Below are 20,589 nucleotides of genomic sequence, written 5' to 3'. Positions count from 1 at the left end.
TGGTGACTGGCATCACCCTGGGAAGTCTATTATTAGAGACTCTTCTCACTTCCGGCATTTGATTCATAGTTCACCAGATTTCCATAGTGACGAAGAGACTGATTCTGAAACACCAGTGACTGCTGCTGCAATTTTACCATCCCAGCAGATCTTGTATCACAACGGTGGCAAGTCTCAACTTCACACAACACGTTCCGCTTGAACCATTACAGTGGCAAAGAGATTAATTAAAGAGATTTAGATGTATATATGTGTATGTATTTTTTTTAGTACAATTGACAAGTTTTCATTTAACAGAGGGGAGGGGTTGTAGTGTCTTGCCCATTAACAACGAAGGAACCCTTTTGGCTCCTGATAAACTCTGTAGAGCTTTGACGTAATGAATAGTGTATTGTAATGAAGGCTGCTTTAGAATGTTGAGTTCACAGTTGCATGCAGAAGAATAAAGACGTGTGATAATAAGCTCCGTGTGTGTCATAGTCATTGGTAGGTACCCCAGGTCGAAAGACACTACATGCTGTAGTAATTTGAGGACCCTCTGTGGCTGCCATGAGAATGCAATTTAGCAATACTTAGAGATGTACCAGGCCTGAATATGACATCTTAAACTACCAGCAATTCAAACAGTATTGCCTTTTGTTATTTACTGTTATTCATCTAGCATCTGCTCTTTCAGGAGCTACTAGAGAATATCCTGCAAACAGATGCTGAGTACTGTGTCAGTTAAAGCAGCACTGGTTTTTTAGTAAACCACATGTGCATTCCCAAAAATTTAGTTTCACCTTTAATACTGTAACTATGACCTGAAAAATCTCAGCATATAAAGTGTTTTTAAATTAATGAATTCAGGAATATCTGAAGGTATCATACGTGGAATGTAGCCACTTGGCAAGTAAGGCCGTGTGCAAAGGAGTTGCCAGAAAAATAAAATATAAACTATTCTGAACCATATGGAAAATGTCAATAGGCGACTGAGTGCAATGAGCGGGTTCAACAGGAGACTACTCCTCATGAGAGAACTATGAAATCTCCTTCATTCACTACAACCTTCTTTGTCTTTCATCCGTTCTTTCTTTGCTTCCTTCTTTCATCTTTCGTTGTGTCCATTTTCCAACTTTCCATCCATTCTTCATTCTCACCACCCATCTTTTATCCATCCTTCCTCTCTCTATTCTTCTGTGTCTTTTTCCTTTCTGCCTTTCTCCATTTATCCATTCACACATACACCCATCTTTCAGTTCTTCCTTAGCTCCATCCATCCAAACATCTGTATGTCTTTTTTTCCTTATTTGTCAATATCTAATAGGAATGTGTATGGATAAAATGGACAAACTCAATACCCCCTTAACTACAAGCGAGTTGCCAGAAAAATAAAATTGCCTCTAGTTTAAACTATATCCCAAATGGATGAATGAGACAAACCAGCCCAGTGCTCCTTTGGTAGAGAAGGGGGTTGCTGCCAAAAAGAAGTGTGAAAACAATGTGGCCAAATGGTGCATTTTATACCTCTTTTCTCAAATAATTAAGCCTAAAAGGAAGGGTCTTTCCTGCAGCCTGTCTCCAATACATGCCTGGGGTGGTTGACAGCTGGACTTTGTGCATTCCCTCTAGACAGCCACACACAAAAGAAGGTTAGATGTGACTGAGTGCCATCTGCACCCAGATGGGTCATCCTGGGCAGGATGGGGGAGGACTTGACACTTTAACCTTAATGGCTTGTGTCCTTTCCCCACACAAAGGGCTGCATACCCCCCTGGAGGTTGTCTGAATCCAGGGCTGGTAAGGGACACCTCCTGTGCACATCAAAGCCCCTCTTTGAAGTCACTCTCACTTCAAAGGCACAACTGGGTATACGTACTGGGTCTCTGACACCACCAAATCAATCACTTCTGGACCTGTAAAGAAACTCTGTCAAGAAGAAGGACTGCTGTGCTGCTATAGGGACTACCTCTCTGGTGGACTGCTGCTCTGGAAGAACTTCTGTTCTGCCCTGCTTGCTGCCTGCTGCCCTCTGTCCCTGCCGAGGAAGAACTGGGGTCTTGTTTGAACCCAGAGTGAACTCAAAGTGCGTGCTGGCTTGCCTCCTGTTTTGAGACTCAGGGATATCAAAGTCGTGCTCCCTGCTCCTGTGCCTGGTCCTCTAGAAGTGGATCCAGGTGCTTACTCCAATGGAACAGAAACATCCTCTGCTTGCGGGAAGCAGAATGGATGCATCATCACTGTTGCTGGAACGGAACTGGCCCATTGCACTCGGAACCAGTGCATTGCCTAAAGAAGAGATGCATCGGAACAGCTGCATCACTGCCACTGCAGTATGGGAAGATCAACTCATCCCCTCAACTGTGTGGAGAAATCCTGCGCATTGGCTCCGGAATCAACGCATCTCGGTTTCATAGCTTCATCCTTGGAACCGGCACATCGTCATCATTAAATGGAGAAAATTGACGCATGACCTTGACTGTTAGGGTCAACACCGACGCATCGCTTGGCTATGACCCACATCTCGCTGTTGCGACCAGGATACTTTGTTCAACAGGCCTTAAGTGACTTCTGTGTCTGGCCCATGCTCCATCATGGTTGGCATGAACCATTTACTTTGCCTTGGTCCAGCGCAACCAGAAAACCCCATAGGCGCTTATTGTTTTTAAGCTCTATTCTTACTTTTATTCTTTAAAAATGCATATCTTGACTTCTACTTATTGGGTTTTTGTCGTTTTGGTCTTGTTATATTGCTAAAATCATAAACTATTTTTCTAAACTAGTGTGGAGTCTTTTTATGGTGTTTTCACTGTGTTACTGTTTGAAGTGTTGCACACACACTTTACACATTGCCTGATGAGTTAAGCCTGACTGCTCTGTACAAAGCTACCAGAGGGTGAGCACAGGTTAATGTATGGTGTATACCTGACTTGCCCTGGCTAGGATTTTGGTTCCTGCTTGGACGGGGTGCATACCTCTGCCACCCGGAAACCTGATTTCTAACAATAAGAGATTCTCAGCCAGTCCTTCCTTATCCCAGTTGGTCTTTTACTCCCTTAGTTGGCCTCTAAACACCCTCAAATGGCCTGTAAACATATTTAGCACACCCCAAAAGACCCTACACATGTTTCAGAGATCTTCTGCTGGCCTTCAGGCACTCTGCACTGCCTATAAATGCTCCTCAGTCTACCTTTAGACATAACAAGCTTTCCCTTTGTGGCCTTCAGCCAGTCTTTAGATTACCACAGCTGGCCCATAGACACTGTTTCCTCAAATAGGTACAGAGAACCCCAAATTAACCTTAGTCACCTACAAATATCACACAGAGGGTGACATATCATCCTTGCAAGTCCACAAATTTCTATCAGACATTCCCAGATGGTCCTTTAACACCTCCAGGTGGACCTTAGAGATGCTTGGCTCGTTCTTGAGACACCACTAGTACCCCTTCAGAGACCTGGAGACAGGCAGTAGAAATCTTTGATCTGCCTTGAGATCCACAAACTCATTCTTAAACACCTCCAGCCAACCCTAAAAATTCCAGAACAACTGATCAGTGAAATTCAGCTTACCTTTGGAGACCTTAGAGGCTCAACCATCCTTCATAAACTCTTTTGATCATAGTTACCTCAACCAGCTCTTTCCCACATTCAGACAGCTCTAGCTAGCCAGCAGGTCTGGCAGGGTATCCCTCATAGTCCTTCGCCCAATTTCAAACATTCCCAGCAGCCTCCAGGGACTCTGAGCCAGCCTTGAGACATCCTCACTCTCCATTGCGACTCCAAAGGAGTACCCTCAGGAGTGCATCACTGACTCTCGAAGACCCCAGCAGGCTGTCAGCTCCCAATAAGACACCTTAATTTGGCCCTTAGACCACCCTTGGATACCAACAGCTGTTTGAACAGAGGTGTGCTCAAACTTGATTTGGCCCCTTAAACCTCCAGCATGTAACAAGAATACATGTGGGTGCTCAAGAAAAATTCCAACTTTACTTAACTTTACTTAACTTCAGATGGTCCTTACGCTGTCCCCCTAGGCATTAAGAGATCACTGACCAGCCCTCACTTACCTCTAATATGCTCTCAAGTGACCCTCAGCCTGTCTTCAACAACCCAACTGCTATGCCATATGCCCTATTCAGTCCTTGGAAACTCTCACTGTCACCTCAGGCAACTGCAGCAGGCCCTCAAAGACCATTGTTCCAACCTCATCTACCTTTAGGCAGACCTCAAAGCTCTCCTCCAAAAGTAACCTTTTGCCATTCAGTGAGCATCATCCAGTCTACAGATGCCTCCATTTGGACTTTAGAGACCAGTTTATGTTAGCCTCATGTACCAACAGAGAACCCATCCTTTACTGGCAATAAATATGCTAGTCTTCAATAACTGGGGGCTGGTTAACCTACCCACCACTCCCCTGGTATGAAAAAGCATGGGCCACACAAGCCGGCTAGCATGTATGAAGGCATAACATATGAGGCACCAGTAAAAGAGAGTATATAAAAGGACCATTGCCAGGTGGTGGAAGAATCACTGGGCTGGTTCTACCACATATTTCTCTCATTAATGGGGCATCGGGTTCTTGTCTTTACCTGATAAAACAGTTTTGATGGGCTCAGGTGCTGTAGGGTCCATACCTCCTTTAGTATGAGCTGGGATTCTGTGAGGGTATGTAGCTAAGTTGCCATGGTATCCAGTCTTTTATAGCAATTGGTGCAGCTGGCCTCCTGCATGGCTTGCTGCAGAAAAAGGCATGATGTTTTTCATGTACTATCTCCTTCAGACAACTTGGCACTCTCCATCATTAAACATCCCTCTTGTGCAGTTCTGTCTGTAGTGTACAATGCACACTATTTTCTTATTGGTACAACTTTCTGGGAGATTAGTGGATTTTTATAATTTCCATACACTTCTTTTCCTCCTTACAATTCGAAAAAGTAGCAAGTGTCTGTATTCTATTTAAGCATCCACTTCATTGCTTGTACAACTGAATGAGAAATCTAGCCTGCTGGAACTGAATTTCAATAAATCATTTTCTACAGTGCAGGAAGGGGTGGGAGCACACTGCTTCACCTCCCAGCACAGCTAAGGGGCGAACTGTGCTGGGAGGTGTAGCAGTGTGCTCCCACCCATTCCTGTCATTTTTTACTGTACATTGCACTCCAGCAATAATGGCAAGTAAGCTGCTCAGAGCTATCGCAACAGACTCTTATATCCATTTGATTGTCAGACTTATACCCTCTTGATAAAAGACATTTGGGAGAAACCTTAAGTTTACCTTTATATCTAAAATGTATCACTAGGGAGACAGTTTTCTAGAAATAATTATACATTATTGATTAAATACATGATCTCACTGCTGTGCTGTATTCACATCACAGTGTAGCTTTATTGTTATTAGTGCTTAAATCATCATTGATTTAGTTTCTTATATCATCAAGTTTCTTTAAAAAAATTAGATCATTCAGTCTAAGTCCTAATGCAACATGTATTTTCTTCAATCACAACATTTACTCATAAACATCATGAAAATACAGTGTTTTCTTGCAGCTGTTTCTAACACTGTATTATGGCTTGGACATCATTTTTAAACCAGAATAATTTGGAGAAATAACAATATAAAATTGTACATACTTGGGTGTTCCATAGGCACATATTCCACTTGTATTTCCAAGGACCCGGGTATTATTGGTATTTTGTTAATTCTGTCTATCCTATGAAAGAGAAAAGCAGACTTTGTGAAAGAATAACAAGTAGCTAATACAGAAATCAGAAAGACAGCGTCTAGGTGACACTAAAGAAGTAACTTAAATGTGGAGCATGCAGCACGTGTAAACCATGATCTGCATACATGGATTCCTCTTGGTATGTGTTCAGTGGTGTGTCAGTGCTGAGCTCCCCATTTGTTGTCTAGATGTAGGATTACCACCTCATTGAATGCCATAAAAATGTTATGTTTCTGGTCCTATTCTTACATTAGATAATCTACTGTGCTAAGAGTTCTACTCATGGGTTATTTGCGCCAAACCAATTGTCTGTAACAGTTATTTGTAAAAGTTCAAGGAGTGCAAACAATGAATCTTGACTAATCCCCCAGCAACTGATGCACATTTAAGCATGACGTTGCTCCGCATTCTGGAAAGCTGCCTGTTCTTCCCATGTTCCACAGAGGATCAATGCAACTGAGGGGAGCCTGTTGAACTGCTGGGGGACTTCAACTCCCATCTCCCCCAGCAAATGATGCGCATGGGCAGTGCCCGGGTGAAGCCCGGGCCAAGGGCGGGCTCGTCCACGCCCGTCAGAGCCTGGAGGAGGCTGGGCTAGTCGTGGTAGTCCTTGGCTGCCCAAGGGTAAAGGAGTATTGTTTGCAGATGGGGAAACGAAAGACCAACCCTGCGATGCATGAAGGTGAGTTCACTAACACCTTGGACTATTTCCTCCTAAGGGTATTGGACATGTTGGATCAAGAGATTAAAATCACTGAGCGTAGGTTCTCCATGGGGGAACCGGGTATGACAATTGATTGTTCAAACACTGAGATCCTATCTATGACCGTTAGTGATCCCCTAAATGCTAATTCAGCAATTACCCACTCCAAACGCCAGATCCCACGAGCCCCCGATTGGGTAGAATTGTACTCTCCCCTTCAGAGCCCCCCACCAAGAAAAAAAAAGGAGGGGGGAGATCGATCAAGTCTACACCCGCTCATACGGGCTCTATTTCGGCTACCCCTCTAGTATCTGAGGCACTGATCCTTAGACTTGAACAGTCGATTGCTAATATGCTGCTACGTCTTTTGGAGAGACTAAACCAACATTGAGGCTAAAATAGCACTGTCTATTTCAATGGGGGGAAGGATATCACAGAGTGACCCGATCGACCTGGCTCCCACTGTATCTTCTTATAATGATATAAAAGTGTCTCCCCCTTGTCCTCCCCAAAAACGTAATGACCCTCAGGTTTTAATGAAGGTTAGAGAAGGGGGAGCGCCCAAAGGGCATCTAACGAGGAATATTCCACACCCAGTGCCGAGAGACTTTATAAGGCCAGTCTACCACTCATCCCAGACTGTCATTTCCTTTAGGACATTCCTGTCATGTATGCCCCTTATTTATGTGTATTGTCCCATCCACACGACAATAATAGTTCTAAACAGGTGACCTGTTCCTTAAGTGGTACAGACTGTGAGAAGGCTTTAAGTGGCTCTTTAGTATGCAAGGAGGTCTTGATTCACAGAGCGTGCAATGCTTCAATATCAAACTTATCTTGCTACTTGAAAGCCTCCCTAGCTGCAGTGATTCATCCAGTTTTCAAGTTGCTCTCAAATGGGAGTTATTTAATGCTGAATGATCCAGGCTGTTGTGGGATGGCGCCAGGCATTGCATATCTAGTCACATTATAACTTCAGAATTGTTTGTTGTAAGCAAGTATTGTTTCCCCCAGCTCTCACAGTTAGGGAGGCACCACTGTGGCCTTCATTAAACGTTTCCAGTATAAGGTTTGATTCACCGAGCAGGCTGAAAGCCAAGTTGTTTCAACAAAATGTGGCCTTAACTTCAGCCCGAAAGATTTTTGATCTCCAAGTTGCAAGGTCTTCGGCAGAGATACAGGCCCTTGTCCGTACAAACTTCCCGATCCATTTTGGAGAAATGGTTCATCGTATCTTTAACATGTCTGATACGAGTGGGATTGTACACTTATTTACGCATCTTGGATCAGGTCTCTTAACCACCTTCCAGACCATCTTCGGAGTAATTCCAGCTTTCATACACTCCGTACTTGGAAGGGTTTTTGGAGGGCTTCCTCTGGTCCTGCAATCAATGGCAGGTATCCTGATTTTAATACTATTGATTCGCAACGGACATCTCAATCCCACAAGACATGGACAGAACACTGCTGGAACGACGCTGTCGTGAGCGTATGGTGTTCTACCTGGGTACGCCTTGACTTCGAGAGCTGGGTGAGCATTGGTTCCTGTCTTGTAGACTGGTCTGGCTAGACAGTGTCCTGCCTGTGTTCTGCTGCCTCTTCTGCGGATTCGGATGCGTGTTTGACCTGTGTTGGACACTTCCATTGGTTGCACCAAAAGGATATAGACATGCTCCTGGAGCCCTTGGAGGCCCACCTGTACAGTTGTCCACAGTGTATTCCAATGTTGATGACGGCATTTTTAGAGCCTCCAAGGAATGCTTCCGCTCCTGTTGGAAGGGAAGCCGGCTCTGCTCCAGAGGTACAGGCATCGGTTCCAGGTGTTCATGCATCTAATTCTTCCCCGGTGGCTGCTATAGGAACCAGAAATGACCACATTTGCTCACTTGACATTATATTGGAAGTACTGGAAGGATTGCCACCTGCAGAGTCAATGTTCAGCGATGTTGAGTCTTCAGCACAGGATTCATAAATAATCTGGTCTTTCCTGTGCTGGGAACTATCCGTCATTTTTCAAACATTTACTAAATTGAAGGTCGAAATTGACTTTGTTTTATTTTCCTCCTTTTCTGCTCTAACTGGGCATAGTGGCTTTCAAGGTGCTCATTGCAATAATAACCACTTATATGAGTTTAGAGGATCTTTTGAACACTTTTAGGGAAAATGGCTTTTCTTTTATGAACATTATTTCAGGCTTTTACAGTGCTTTTAGTATTTTAGTTTTAAATTATTTGTATGCTTTTTAATGGCCTTAGCTTCATCATTATCTAGCTGACTGTGGCGGGGTGGGAGCGGACCATGAGAGATCTGAACTGTATACAAACTGGTGGTCTCCAGAGCGTCTCTCTCCCCCTCTTGTCTCCCCGCAGCAGGACGATTGGAGATCACACCCGCCTTCCCCTTGGATACAGTCAAATGAGGAAGAGGACGCCGGTTCCTTTAACTGGGGCTATGAAGAAGATGAAGCCACGCCCTCTCCCAATGTCAGCGCCTTTCCGGCAATAAGGGCGAACAAAATACGGAAGTTTGTGTGCGTCGACACCGGCCTGGAGAAGACGGAAGCGAGCCTTGCGGTGGTTGGAAGAAACGAAGACCGAGAAGCAAGACCCGGTACAAGACCCGAGGGTACCGGAGCTGTGCCAGGAGGCCAACGTCCCCGCGAGTCGCCGAGCCACGCCCCAGGGGGAGCGTGGGTTTCGCAGGTACGAAACCGGGTCTCGGGGTGGGTGGGGAGGAAGGAAGCTCCCAACTCCTAGACCAAATGCCCGCGGACCCTGCCTGGAACCTGCCGCTTTTTTTTTTGTTTTCTTCACGATTTTTGTGCACCTATCATGCCGCTCTATTAGACACAGTGAACCTTTTTAGTTTAAAGAGCACTTGAGTGTGTGGTGTCCTTTCACTCCCCGGCCCCTGACTTAAATGCCAAAAAGAGAGGACATAGTCCTGACAGTATTCTTCTTTCCTTTTCCCTATACGCCTTGAAAGGGGAGGACCGCCCTACCAGCTAGTCCCGACCCGGAGAGCAGGAACCAAAGAACCAAAGAAGCCACGGAAAGACGGACCCATCAACCTTTGCCACACTTAGACTGTCCACTCAGTATAGACGTGTTTTGGGAAGAATAAAACACTACATCACCAGACCTGGCCTCAGACCCATTATTGCAACCCCGCCACACTGACCCTGTTGACCTTTTGATGAGGAGTGGGTGTCATGTCCTTTAGGATAGTCCTGTCATGTATGCCCCCTTTTTACATACATTATCCCATCCATACGACAATAACGGTTCTAAACTGGTGACCTTTTACCTGGGTCATGCCTGGAAGTGGCTGGAATCTTTCCTCACACGGCGGTCACAACAGGTCTGGCTCCCGCCTTTCTTGTCTCCTTCTCAGCCTGTCGTTGTTGAGCCCCCTGCTTTCTAATATATACATTACTCCTTTGGTCCAATTGGCAGAGGAATGTGGTGCCAAGGTTGTTGCATATGCCGATGACACTCAGCTCCTGTTTACGTGGGGCAAATCTGATTTTTCCACCTCCAGAGTGCAGGGGTGTCTGACAGCCGTTTTTCAATGGCTGTCTGCCGCTCTATTGAAATGTAATGAGGATAAGACGGAAATCCTCATCTACGGTAAATTTCCTCCTTATTTCAGGGAATTTCTCTGGCCCTCTGCCTATCCTTCACCCTCTTGTACGGGTCTCCCAGTTAAAAACTTGGGGATCTGGTTTGACGAGCAGTTGTCTTTTTTGACCCAGATTAAAAAAACTAGCAGGTTGCTGTTTCGGTATACTAAGGTCTCTTAGGAAGTTCCTACCATTGTTACCGAGACCAGCTAAGGAAACAGTGGTCCGGGCCCTGATCCTCTCTCGTCTCGATTATGCCAATGGATTATATATTGGTTTTCCTGACTATTTTCTAAAAAAACTGCAGGTTGTTCAGAATGCGGCCGCCCGGCTGGTGTTGAACATTCCTATTAGAAATTGTATTGCACATTTTCTGCGCTTGCTGCATTGGCTTCCTGTCAGGAAACGCGTTGAATTTAAGGCTCTGGTCCTTGCACATCGCGCTTTATATGATGGAGGTCCTCTCTATCTTAGAAGGCGTTTTTCCTTTTACCTGCCTACCAGGCTTCTGAGATCGTCATCTCAGCTTCTTGCGTCCATCCCATGCGCACGTCTTCAACGCATGGGGGGTAGATCTCTGCCCTTTAGGGCAGCCACTCTGTGGAATGCGCTGCCTCTTTCTATGCGTGCTACTCAAGATTCTAATCATTTCAAGAAGCAGCTCAAAACTCTCTTGTTTTAATTCCCTTTTGCTCTGCTGACCTCAAAGCTCGCATCGGGACACTCCTAGGAGTAGCTGTGAACGCTATAAAATACAATAAGATAACATAACAATAGCTTGATCCTGTCTCTTCAATACCAGGCTCTTAGTATTCTATCATAATCCCTGTACCCTTGGCCAACAGACCGCTGTGCATTATCGCATTTGTTTGGAAAAATATGTATGATTGTTTTCAAAACATTTATGATTGTTTTCAAATCATATTGATTCTAGAAGAACCCATGTAGTGTCCACTCTAGTATATAAGACCCTCATTCCCCCTAAAAAATAGAGGACAATTCATTTCACGCTGACATGGGTTCCTGCATGCTGAATCTTCGGCACACAGCGGTCTGACATTCCTTGCAGGGTGTCATCCTCGGAGCAGAGACAGGGTCCTTCATTCTCTGCCATCAAGTGAGGGGGTTGAGGCTTCCCTAGGAGATTCTCGACTACAGAAATATACGCACAGATACATGCTACACCTACATATCTAGGCTAGGTACATTGAAGCAAATTACCTAGGGCGCGCATTATAGGAGTATGCAAGTAATACTATCTTATCTAAACTGTATATGTTCATCTTCTTAGCACTATGGTAGAAATGTATCTACTATTTACCATATTTGTGCTTGCTATTTCTTTCGCATGCTTCTGTCTCCTGATTGTCACAGCAAATATGTTTTACACAAGACTGTCGCTGGACCAATAAATACTTATTGAAAACGTTCTAATCGCCATCCTTTGTATTTTCTGAGAATAAGTAAGCACGAGTGACTGGGGCAAAAAGTACTGTACTGTTTTCCATCATCCCGAGGAAGCGGGTTGTCATGTTCAGTGGTTGCCAGAAACTACCTACACCACTGTAGGATACAGGGGGTGGTAGTGGCACTGTAGAGCTAGCTGGTCTAATGGCTGACATATCCTGTGGAGGTGTCTGGAGTCGGTTTGGACACCAAGCCCTCAGTTTAGGTCATCCAAAATGTGCAGGTCCTGGGGATACCTAGGAACTACACAACAAGACAAACAACTGTCTGCCCCCCCCCCCCCCCCCTGTTTCTACTCATCTAAATGCCTCACAGACGCAGAGGGTGCCTAAGGACTTGGACTTTCCAATTCCACTGATAAGGCCGGAAGGAGGGCACACAGCCGAATGAAAAGGCCATGAAGACCCATATACGAGATTATCCCTCCCGCCAGCAGCCTGCCCATATGTGGTTATCTTGGCTAATGTCCCAGAGTTAAACAGAAATCAAAAGGAATCAACTGAACAATTAATTTTTAAAGCACGCCACTGGATTAATAAACATACGGGTGCCAGGCGGAATTTTTATCTAAAATCATAATGGCGAGAAGGGTGGGCTGGGTGGGAAATTCAGAGAAAACCTTTAGGGGGGACTGTGTTGTAGTAAATTTGAGGTCCCATTTTATGATTCAGAAACTAGATTCAGAAATTAGATTACTAATAATTAGAAATGATTCAGAAATTAGATTAGTATCTAATGGTCCATCATCGGACACACAATGTCCACATTGCCCTGAGGCTTTTTCTATAAACCAGTAAGGCTTAGCTCTTTGGGTCGGGCCCTGTGGTTTTATCTAGTTTCTCTCACCCAGAGTTCCAACACTCCACCTTGAGACAAGTAACTAACCCCCTTCCAGTTTGCGACCTATTCACTGCATTGGCAGATCTTGAAGCCTGTGATTGACAGAGGAGGAATGTGCGGACTCCACTCCCTGTAGCCAGCTGTGATATAGAAGGGCCAGAGTATTCCCTGTATAGTATGAAAAATAATTATCAGATAAAGTTAACTTTTTGGAATATAGCAAGACTGGGTTCTAAGCTGTCTGATCATGAATGGATAACTATTATAACTACCAATGATTTGATATGTCTACAAGAGACGTGGGAAAATGGCCCTATTAGATGGTTATTGTACTTTTTATACTCCTGCCCTTCCATCAAAATCAGGTTGCGCTTGGGGAGGGATCTTGACACTGATGAAAAACACTTTGAGATTGGAAGTCTTGTCTACCCTCAATGACTTCCCTTATTATAACATGTTACATCTAAAAATCCCAGGAGGTAACACTTTGCTCTTAATTAATTATATAATAATAACTTGGTGGGGAAAATGAAAAAGGTTTTCGACTCATTGGAGGGAAAAATGTATGGTTTATTTATTACTTTTAAGCAGATACTTCGCATCCTTTGGCTGGGCAATTTTAATGTGCATAGTTGTTGCTCTCTAAATAAAGCAACTTGTGGATTAATTGATGAGGCTAGTAAGATTATTCCTCATTTTTCCCACAATCCTCATGGTGATTCAATTAATGGACTTAATGAATCCCATTGACACAAGCAAGAATGCTTCAAAGACATTTGGCACTATTTGTCAGGGTTCAACTATTGATTACATGATAGTTTCTGAATCTTCATTTCTGATATTCAAATATTTTTTAAAAAATTATTGCGATCATGCTATTATTTCCTGTCAATTGGTATGGAAAGGTATCCTTACCAAGCGGATGAGGCTTGTAAAACCCAACATAACAAGGAAAAATGTATTATTCTTAAATGGGCAACTATTGACAAAGGGAAAATTGTCCCCATGGTTGTTTCAAATAGACACAATAAAATGATGACCTGTCTTGAATCTAATTGCGGCCCAACCACAGTGATGACTGCCTTTGACTCAATACTAATTGAGGTAAAAAACAATCTAATCAAGAATGGCCACATTGTTAACTCTGTAGCCCCTAGATGGTTTGATCAAGTTTGCACTAGATCCTTATCAAACTTACATAAGGCGCTTAGGACCATCCAAAGAGACGTAGATCAAGTTAAGTTCTTGCACCATCTGTACAAAGGTGCTAGGAAGGCCAGACTAAAAACATTGAAGGAGGAGGCTTGGGAACAACTCTATCAGGCTTCCATTACAAGTAACTCCAGGGATTGCTGGATGGTAATGAATGCTCCTTTCCTAAAGGCACCTACAGACCCAGACCTAGATTCTCATGTGGATGAAGAATCCTGGGTTGCCCATTTTTCTAAAATATTTGGTCCCTCTATCAAGGGGGGAAATTTATCACAGATAAGTAATATGCTACCCAAAAAATCCACCCTTAATTTCAACCATCTTGAGGTCAGGGAAGCCCTTATGCAGTGTTCTAGCAACAGGGTGCCTGGTCCTGATGGTACCCCAATAGATTTTTTCTCTGAGCAGCTAGATTTTTGGGGCCCAGTATTGCCAAATGTTTTAATGTAGTTGCCAGTGTGGGCCCACTAGACTCGTGGTTGAAACTCATTTTAATACCCATCTATAAAGAGGGAGATAAATTGGAGGCAAAGAGTTGCAGGCCAATCTCACTTTTGAACAGCACCACCAAACTTATGGGCCGAGTTCTATTGAATAGATTGGAGTAATGGGCCACCCGAAACAATGTCCTGATTCCGGTTTAATATGTTTTCAAAAAGAGGAAAAGCACTCAGGACCAGTGCCTCAACCTCAGTTTGCTTATTGCCAAGTATACCCAAGCCAAACAAGGCAAGCTTCATTTGGCTTTTATGGACCTATCCGCAGTGTTTGACTTTGTTGTCCACCATCACTTATGGAGGATCATGAAGGAAATGGGCATTGATGAGGCAATAATTTCCTTCATCAGGCAGCTATATTCTATGGCTTCAGCCAGCGCCCTCTATAGGAGGCAGGGAGCGTTTACCAGGTGGTTCCCTATAAGTAGGGGGGTTCGACAGGGGTGCGTTCTTGCCCCATTTCTCTTTTCAATCTATACTAACGGGGTGGAGGCTCCCCTGTTACAACCTATGCTGGATCTTCCAAAGATGAGCCAGGTGCGCATGCCCATACATCTCTACGCTGATGATATGGTGGTCTAGCGTTTCAGAAACTTCTAGAGGTATATGTGAATTACATGCATAAAGGATGAAATTGTAATCTGTACAATGGAGAATGCTTGCAGATGTAAAGGAGCTTGGGTAGAAAATAGGAGTTATCTTTTTCACAATGTGACATGATTGATGCATAGGCACACTTAGTAAGGGTGTGGAGTGCATGCAGTAGGTCTGTCAGATCTGCCTGTGTCCAAATGATCCAGTCTGAAACAGACCTATAAAACACCTATGACGGCTACATTTCTTACCTTCCTTCAGTTTTTGGGTGAGGTTGTGTTGCTTAATTTAAAGGGAAGAGAAATGCTAGACAGAAAAAACAATGTCCTGTGTTCTCCGACATTTTTGCTTGACTGAGATCATTGTGGAATCACAATTTTTGACTGCCTCCTCTTTCTGTAACTTTCCTAAGCCATTACATGTATGCAAAAGAACCAGCTGAGAGAATTGCCACTGACCACAAAACATATTTCAGAGGAGAAGCCAGGATTAGAATTTAGGTTTCCAGGGTCCATTGATGACAAATGAGGGCTGCAAAGCAAGCACTCCACTTCCGAGATGATGGCAGCATGGGTTGCTTCCTGCTTGACAGTATTCTTCAGGTGATCAATGCATGGAGCTCAAGTAAGACTATTATGGTTAGACTTCAGGGAGCAGCACCTCCTTCCCCAGACACTGCAATGTGTCTTTCTGGCCCAGAATTAAACATATAAAATGGCCATCAATTATCTGGGCATGCAAAGAAGTGCTCTAGTTTACTATTATAAGATGATTCTTTGTAAGCTTGAAATGAGAAAGCCCAATGCATTTTCCGATCAGCTCTGAATTGTCAAAAAACATATTAAGTATATTCCCTCCCATTGTCATGGAACCATGGTTTCAAACAGCAAGCTTTAAAAACAATCTCCAAAGTAATAGTGCATTGTGCTGGAGACAAGAATCTGTAAGCAAAAATCCCCAACAGGGCTTGTAAGAATACTCACCACTTTCTCACACAGACTATTTAAAAAATAAACAGGGAATAATTAATATATCTAAAAAGCGTTTTCAGATATTGAGGAAAACAAAAAAGATTGAATCTCGCTGTCCTGCCCAGAGAGTCCAGCTGACTTCAGGGGCTTTGCATTGTCAACCACAGCCACAACAGGATCTTAAATTGTGTAAAAACCAACATAAAACCACAGAAAATCAAAGTAATGCTATTAATCAATATTAAGATATATTTAAGAAACGTAACAGTGAAAGTCCTCTATAAGGAATTTATTCTATCATTAAAATAAGTAAACAGAGAAATATAAACATTAACAATGCTATATAAAGCTACATTCTAATTTTCATATTACTAAGAGAAACTCATCTTATTGTCAAAAAGGGGAATGGAGAAAAAATATTGGGCCTCATTTATGAGGTTTTACCGTAGGGCAACACCGCAGGCCTCCCTGCTGCGCTGCCCTACGGTAAAAGAAAAGGGCAGGAATGTGCTGTGTATATGAGATACGGTGCATTCCTGTCCTTCTCCCATGGGCCGGCGCTCAATGGGCTGCCGTGCGCCAACGCACGCACCTTAGCACCATGGTGCAAGGGGATGATTATTTCTGTGCCGGAAGGGAAACCTTCTTGCACAGAAACAATCAGAAGAGGCTTTTTTCTTTCTATGTGTGCTGCATTTTGAGTAAAAAATCAAACTTAAAAAAAGGAAAAACGAGGAGAAATAAAGATATTTGTCCTCGTTATGCCTCCCTTACACCTCCCCTGGGGAGGTGTACGTTTTTGGCACTCCCTCAGTTTTAAGATTTCTCATAAATCTGGGGCAGTGTCATAAAGCACGGACGTCGCTGGGAACGCCCCTAGCAACACCCATTGCACGCCCCTTTAACGCAGAAAACTGCGTTAAAGGGATCCATATTTACGCGACAGCATTAAGCCCAAAAAAGTGGCTTAGTGCTGCCACGCAAATATGGAGCAGGCTCCTGCGCGTTGGAACGTCACAAAAGTGACGTTCCGGCACCGCAAGGGGCCTCATGAATGAGGCCCATTATATTTTTCAGTCGTGTAAATTAAGGAATTTACTCTGTGTTCATTGAAAAATCAAATCCTAATGCCTGAATTCAGAAGCAATGTTTTTCTTTTGGACTAAACTTCATAAATAAGAAGTTTTAGGCCCTACACTTATGATGAGTTTGATCAGCAATCTCGAATAATTTGCATTGCATTTGTCTCTGGGTCACTATTCAGAATCATTAGTGAATAACATTGAAATTCACTGCATGATCTCATGGTAGTGGTAATTTATATTATTTCCAATATTTTAAAACACAAATCAGAGACTTTTAAAAGGCCTACTCACAAGTGGATAACCTCATCTCTGTACTTTGGCAATGCCTACACTTTCAACTGCTTATCAGCTAGTTAATTTCTGTCTTCCCAGGAGACAAGTAACTAGCCTGTGTAATGACACTGGATTTAATTCCATTTGCCAAGTAGTTCTCCAAAGCTGATCTCAAGGTGAAGTTCCAAGTTCACCGCCTCAATCGAACTTTCTTTTATTTTTTTGAATCATATATCAACTTCAGAATTAATGTGTTTTGGGGCTCTATATTAAAACCTAAAAGCACTTAGTACCTTACCCCTTTTTTCTGCTTTGTTGATCTGCCCATAAACAATCCAGATATTCATAGACACTAAGCCTGCCTGCAGAACCTAAAAAGCAGTTGGTGAAGGTCAAACGGTGGGGGCGGGACACTGAGCACAGTGACACACTGTAACTGTAGGAGGCCACTTTAAAACGACCTATCCTCTGGAGCGGTGATACGGCAGGAAGTGGCTAAGAGCATGTTGCAAGCAAAATGCATAAACTGCATCACTGTTGTGTTGTTTGGCCAGAAGGCCGATAGAAAGGTGGGAGGCCGCTCTGTGTGGTTCATCACTGAGGTACCAGGGGCGGCCTTAGGCATGTGCAAGCTGTGCACCTGCTCAGGGCCGCCAAACCCCAGGGGCCGCCACGAGGAATCGGATACAATACATATTCGTGGCGGCCCCTGGCAGGGATTTGGCGGCCTCCGCCTGGACTCCCTCTTCCGGGGCCCCCTACCTACGCTCCCTGCACAGGGCCACCATGAGCCTAGAGCCGCCCCTGGAGGTACCGCCGCCGTTCCACTGTCTGTTTGTGGGGTACTCATGCGTTCTCAGGAATTACAGCTTACACACGGAGGCTTGTTTTACGAATGCACTCAAATCACAAGCCCAGTATCAGGAAGTCTGACCAAAAGAGCATTTCTTAAGGTAACTGAGCATTGGTAAATCACAAGAAGTTTTTGGAGAGGGACCCCATAATCCTCTTTGAAACACAACATCTCCGGCTCCTGATCCTAGTCAACTGTTACAGTATCACAGCTCTAAAGCAAGCTCATGTTAAACAGAGGCACACTGAGTGGCGGGGGAGAAGGGGGGATAAACTAGAAAGGACAGCAAGGGGTCAAGTTGCTCCAACATATTTGAGAAAAAACGAAGTTACTGACAGTATTTCTAACATTGTTAGTCTCTGCTGCTCTGACAATCATGAACTTAACAAGCCTGATGTTCTTATTGTACAACTGATCCTTTTAAGCTGTCTAACATAAGAGAGCCATATCTACCGGAGCCGCCAACCCCGCAGATTGGAAAATATTACTAAAACTAAAATTAAATTACTGTGCCCTACTTTGTCTGCTTAGGCCTTTGTTCTTCCCATCAATCTGAGAAATAAGAGCGGTAAATACATATACTACAGACTCTTACCCTATGTGTAGTGGGTAATATACAAGTAACTCTGCAAAACACTATACTGAATTGGGCTAAGAGTGGGATATTAAAACTAGGAGACACTGTGTGATTGCTTCCCACATTGGATACACTGTCCGCACTCCCTTAAATTCTACAAACAATAGCATTACCAACAGCTACTTTGTCATATTTGGCTCGATTGTATTACCACCCCGCAATGTAACTGAAATGGCTAATTCAGGTAACCATATTAGAGCAGAGGTATACACAGAGGCACATCAAAACAATCTGGTAACTGATTTTATTGCGAATTCCTCTACAAACACTCAGGAAGGCATTATAATGCCAGATTATGGTGGAATATGTAACTCATCCGATTATTTAGCACTGGTACATTCAAATTGAATGATTCGGAAAAAACATCAGAAAATGTGTCATTTTGATAAAAGGCCTCCCAGGTGCATCTAAAAAAACCTGTAACTAAATTATTTTAGATTTTCACCAAAGAGGGCCCCACGTGAGGGTTTCTGCCCTTACTGCAGCTCAGAAAACCAGCGAGAACTATGCCACTATCGGCTTGTCCATCTAAGGCACTTCCGCTCTCTATGATCATTAGCAGAATGGCAAATCGGGAGGATTTAAATGTGAAAACTATTCGCGATCACAGGGCTTACGCTTGAAGTCACACTTTTTCTCTTCAGACAAGGCAGAGACCAAAAATAGCATTACAACAAAGCAGCATATGGGAAGCACGAAATCCAGAGCTAATTTCGACAAATAAATATATCCATATGTCATCAAAGCTGTGGAGTCAACGTTCGAGTTGAAATCACATCAGAAACAAATCTACTTTTGCTGAAAACTCAATTTAGTGCAAACATATGGGATACAACCGATGGCAAAAATATATTTTTTTTACGAAAGTTAGAGCGCTGCAGTATTATAGGTATATAATGAACTTTTATTTCAAAGGGGTTCATTGAAATAAAGGTACACTACCACCATGTTTTAAAAGTACTTAAATGTTAATGTCTACAATTTTCACCTAAATGAATATTCCCATAATGTTTATAAGAGCACATATGCTCTCTCTATCCTGTATGAAGACACTTGGAACCTATTGTAGATTAGCAATTGCAAATATTGTCAAAAAGAGCCAAGAACTCAGTCAAACCTTCTGTACTCTGCAATTAGCTTCATAATGTCTTCGGTGGCAATCTTGCTGCTTTCTTGCCTGAACAGAGGGGAGAAGCGGGAGTCCCTGTCGATGTTTCCCTGGTTGTCCTTGAACACCGGCCTGCAAGGGGAAAAGCAGGATCGAACATTTTTTATTTGATTTTTTTTTTATATTTTCATTATTTTTATTGTGATCTTTCAAATGCCATCAAATTGATCTGCACAGCCCCCTGTACATTTAAGCACGGATAAAATAGAATGTATGTGAGCCAACTTTTGACCGTTCATGTGGTACCAATGAGGGGTAATGCACAGAATGATCACTCTTTTGTAGAAAAAAAACCATACTGTAGCAATAGTGATAACATTTTCAATTGTTGGTCATATATTTCTGGGAATGTTTGATGGATGCTCATGACCAAATGCATGAAAAACACCCATTCGTATTTTGTTTCTCAGCATACATGCTAATATCACCACTGCCTAGTTTTATAAAACACTAGTTTATAATTTCAAATATTTTCATGTAGTTATCGATTGTTGGAGAACTGCATACTACTTGCTGTCAATTAGGCCTGAGTGAAATACATTTGCATAATTTGGGAAATTTTGCACTACGCTTATTATGCTAAATTCTCCATCGTGGGCCATGTGTCACCACAAACAAATGATGGACGGAATGCTGACAATGCAGACATTCTCCCCCAGTCAAGAGATCTGGGTTAAATCCATCGTTCTTTTGCCCACTACGCCACCCCAGTTTCGACATGGCCATATGCAAATCAGTCTTGACCCTGTGCCTCATGGGAACAGTCCAGCCCGAACTGCCAAGCCATGTCTTCCCTGGACCGGAATCAAGCATCCTAGGACCGGTTTCTGGCTATCAGCCGTCATCAGCCAGGATAGCTTGACTCCAGTGGCGTAGTGAGCATGGGTCCCACGTCTGGGAATACCCATCCCACTTAGGGCGAAAAGCGTTACAACAAACAAATGATGGACGGAATGCTGACAA

The 20,589-nt window shown here is 43.4% G+C and overlaps 1 protein-coding gene across 8 annotated transcripts in view; it reads right to left on the bottom strand.

The window, feature by feature from the left end:
• Positions 1-20,589, bottom strand: part of DOCK10 (dedicator of cytokinesis 10) — a 1,791,775-nt gene that overhangs the window by 687,162 nt on the left and 1,084,024 nt on the right. For all 8 annotated transcript variants that reach the window (XM_085634396.1, XM_085634392.1, XM_085634394.1 and 5 more), the window contains exons 15-16: positions 19,576-19,698; positions 5,613-5,692 (exon numbers count right to left, since the gene is read on the bottom strand). In XM_085634396.1, coding sequence (XP_085490522.1) covers positions 5,613-5,692; positions 19,576-19,698 — 203 coding nt within the window. The remainder of the gene's footprint in view (positions 1-5,612; positions 5,693-19,575; positions 19,699-20,589) is intronic.

This window comes from Triturus cristatus, chromosome 11 (genome assembly GCF_964204655.1).
Source record: "Triturus cristatus chromosome 11, aTriCri1.1, whole genome shotgun sequence".
Classification (NCBI taxonomy): domain Eukaryota; kingdom Metazoa; phylum Chordata; class Amphibia; order Caudata; family Salamandridae; genus Triturus; species Triturus cristatus.
The sequence above is the reverse complement of the archived record's forward strand: the minus strand, read 5'-3'. Positions and strand labels throughout refer to the sequence as shown.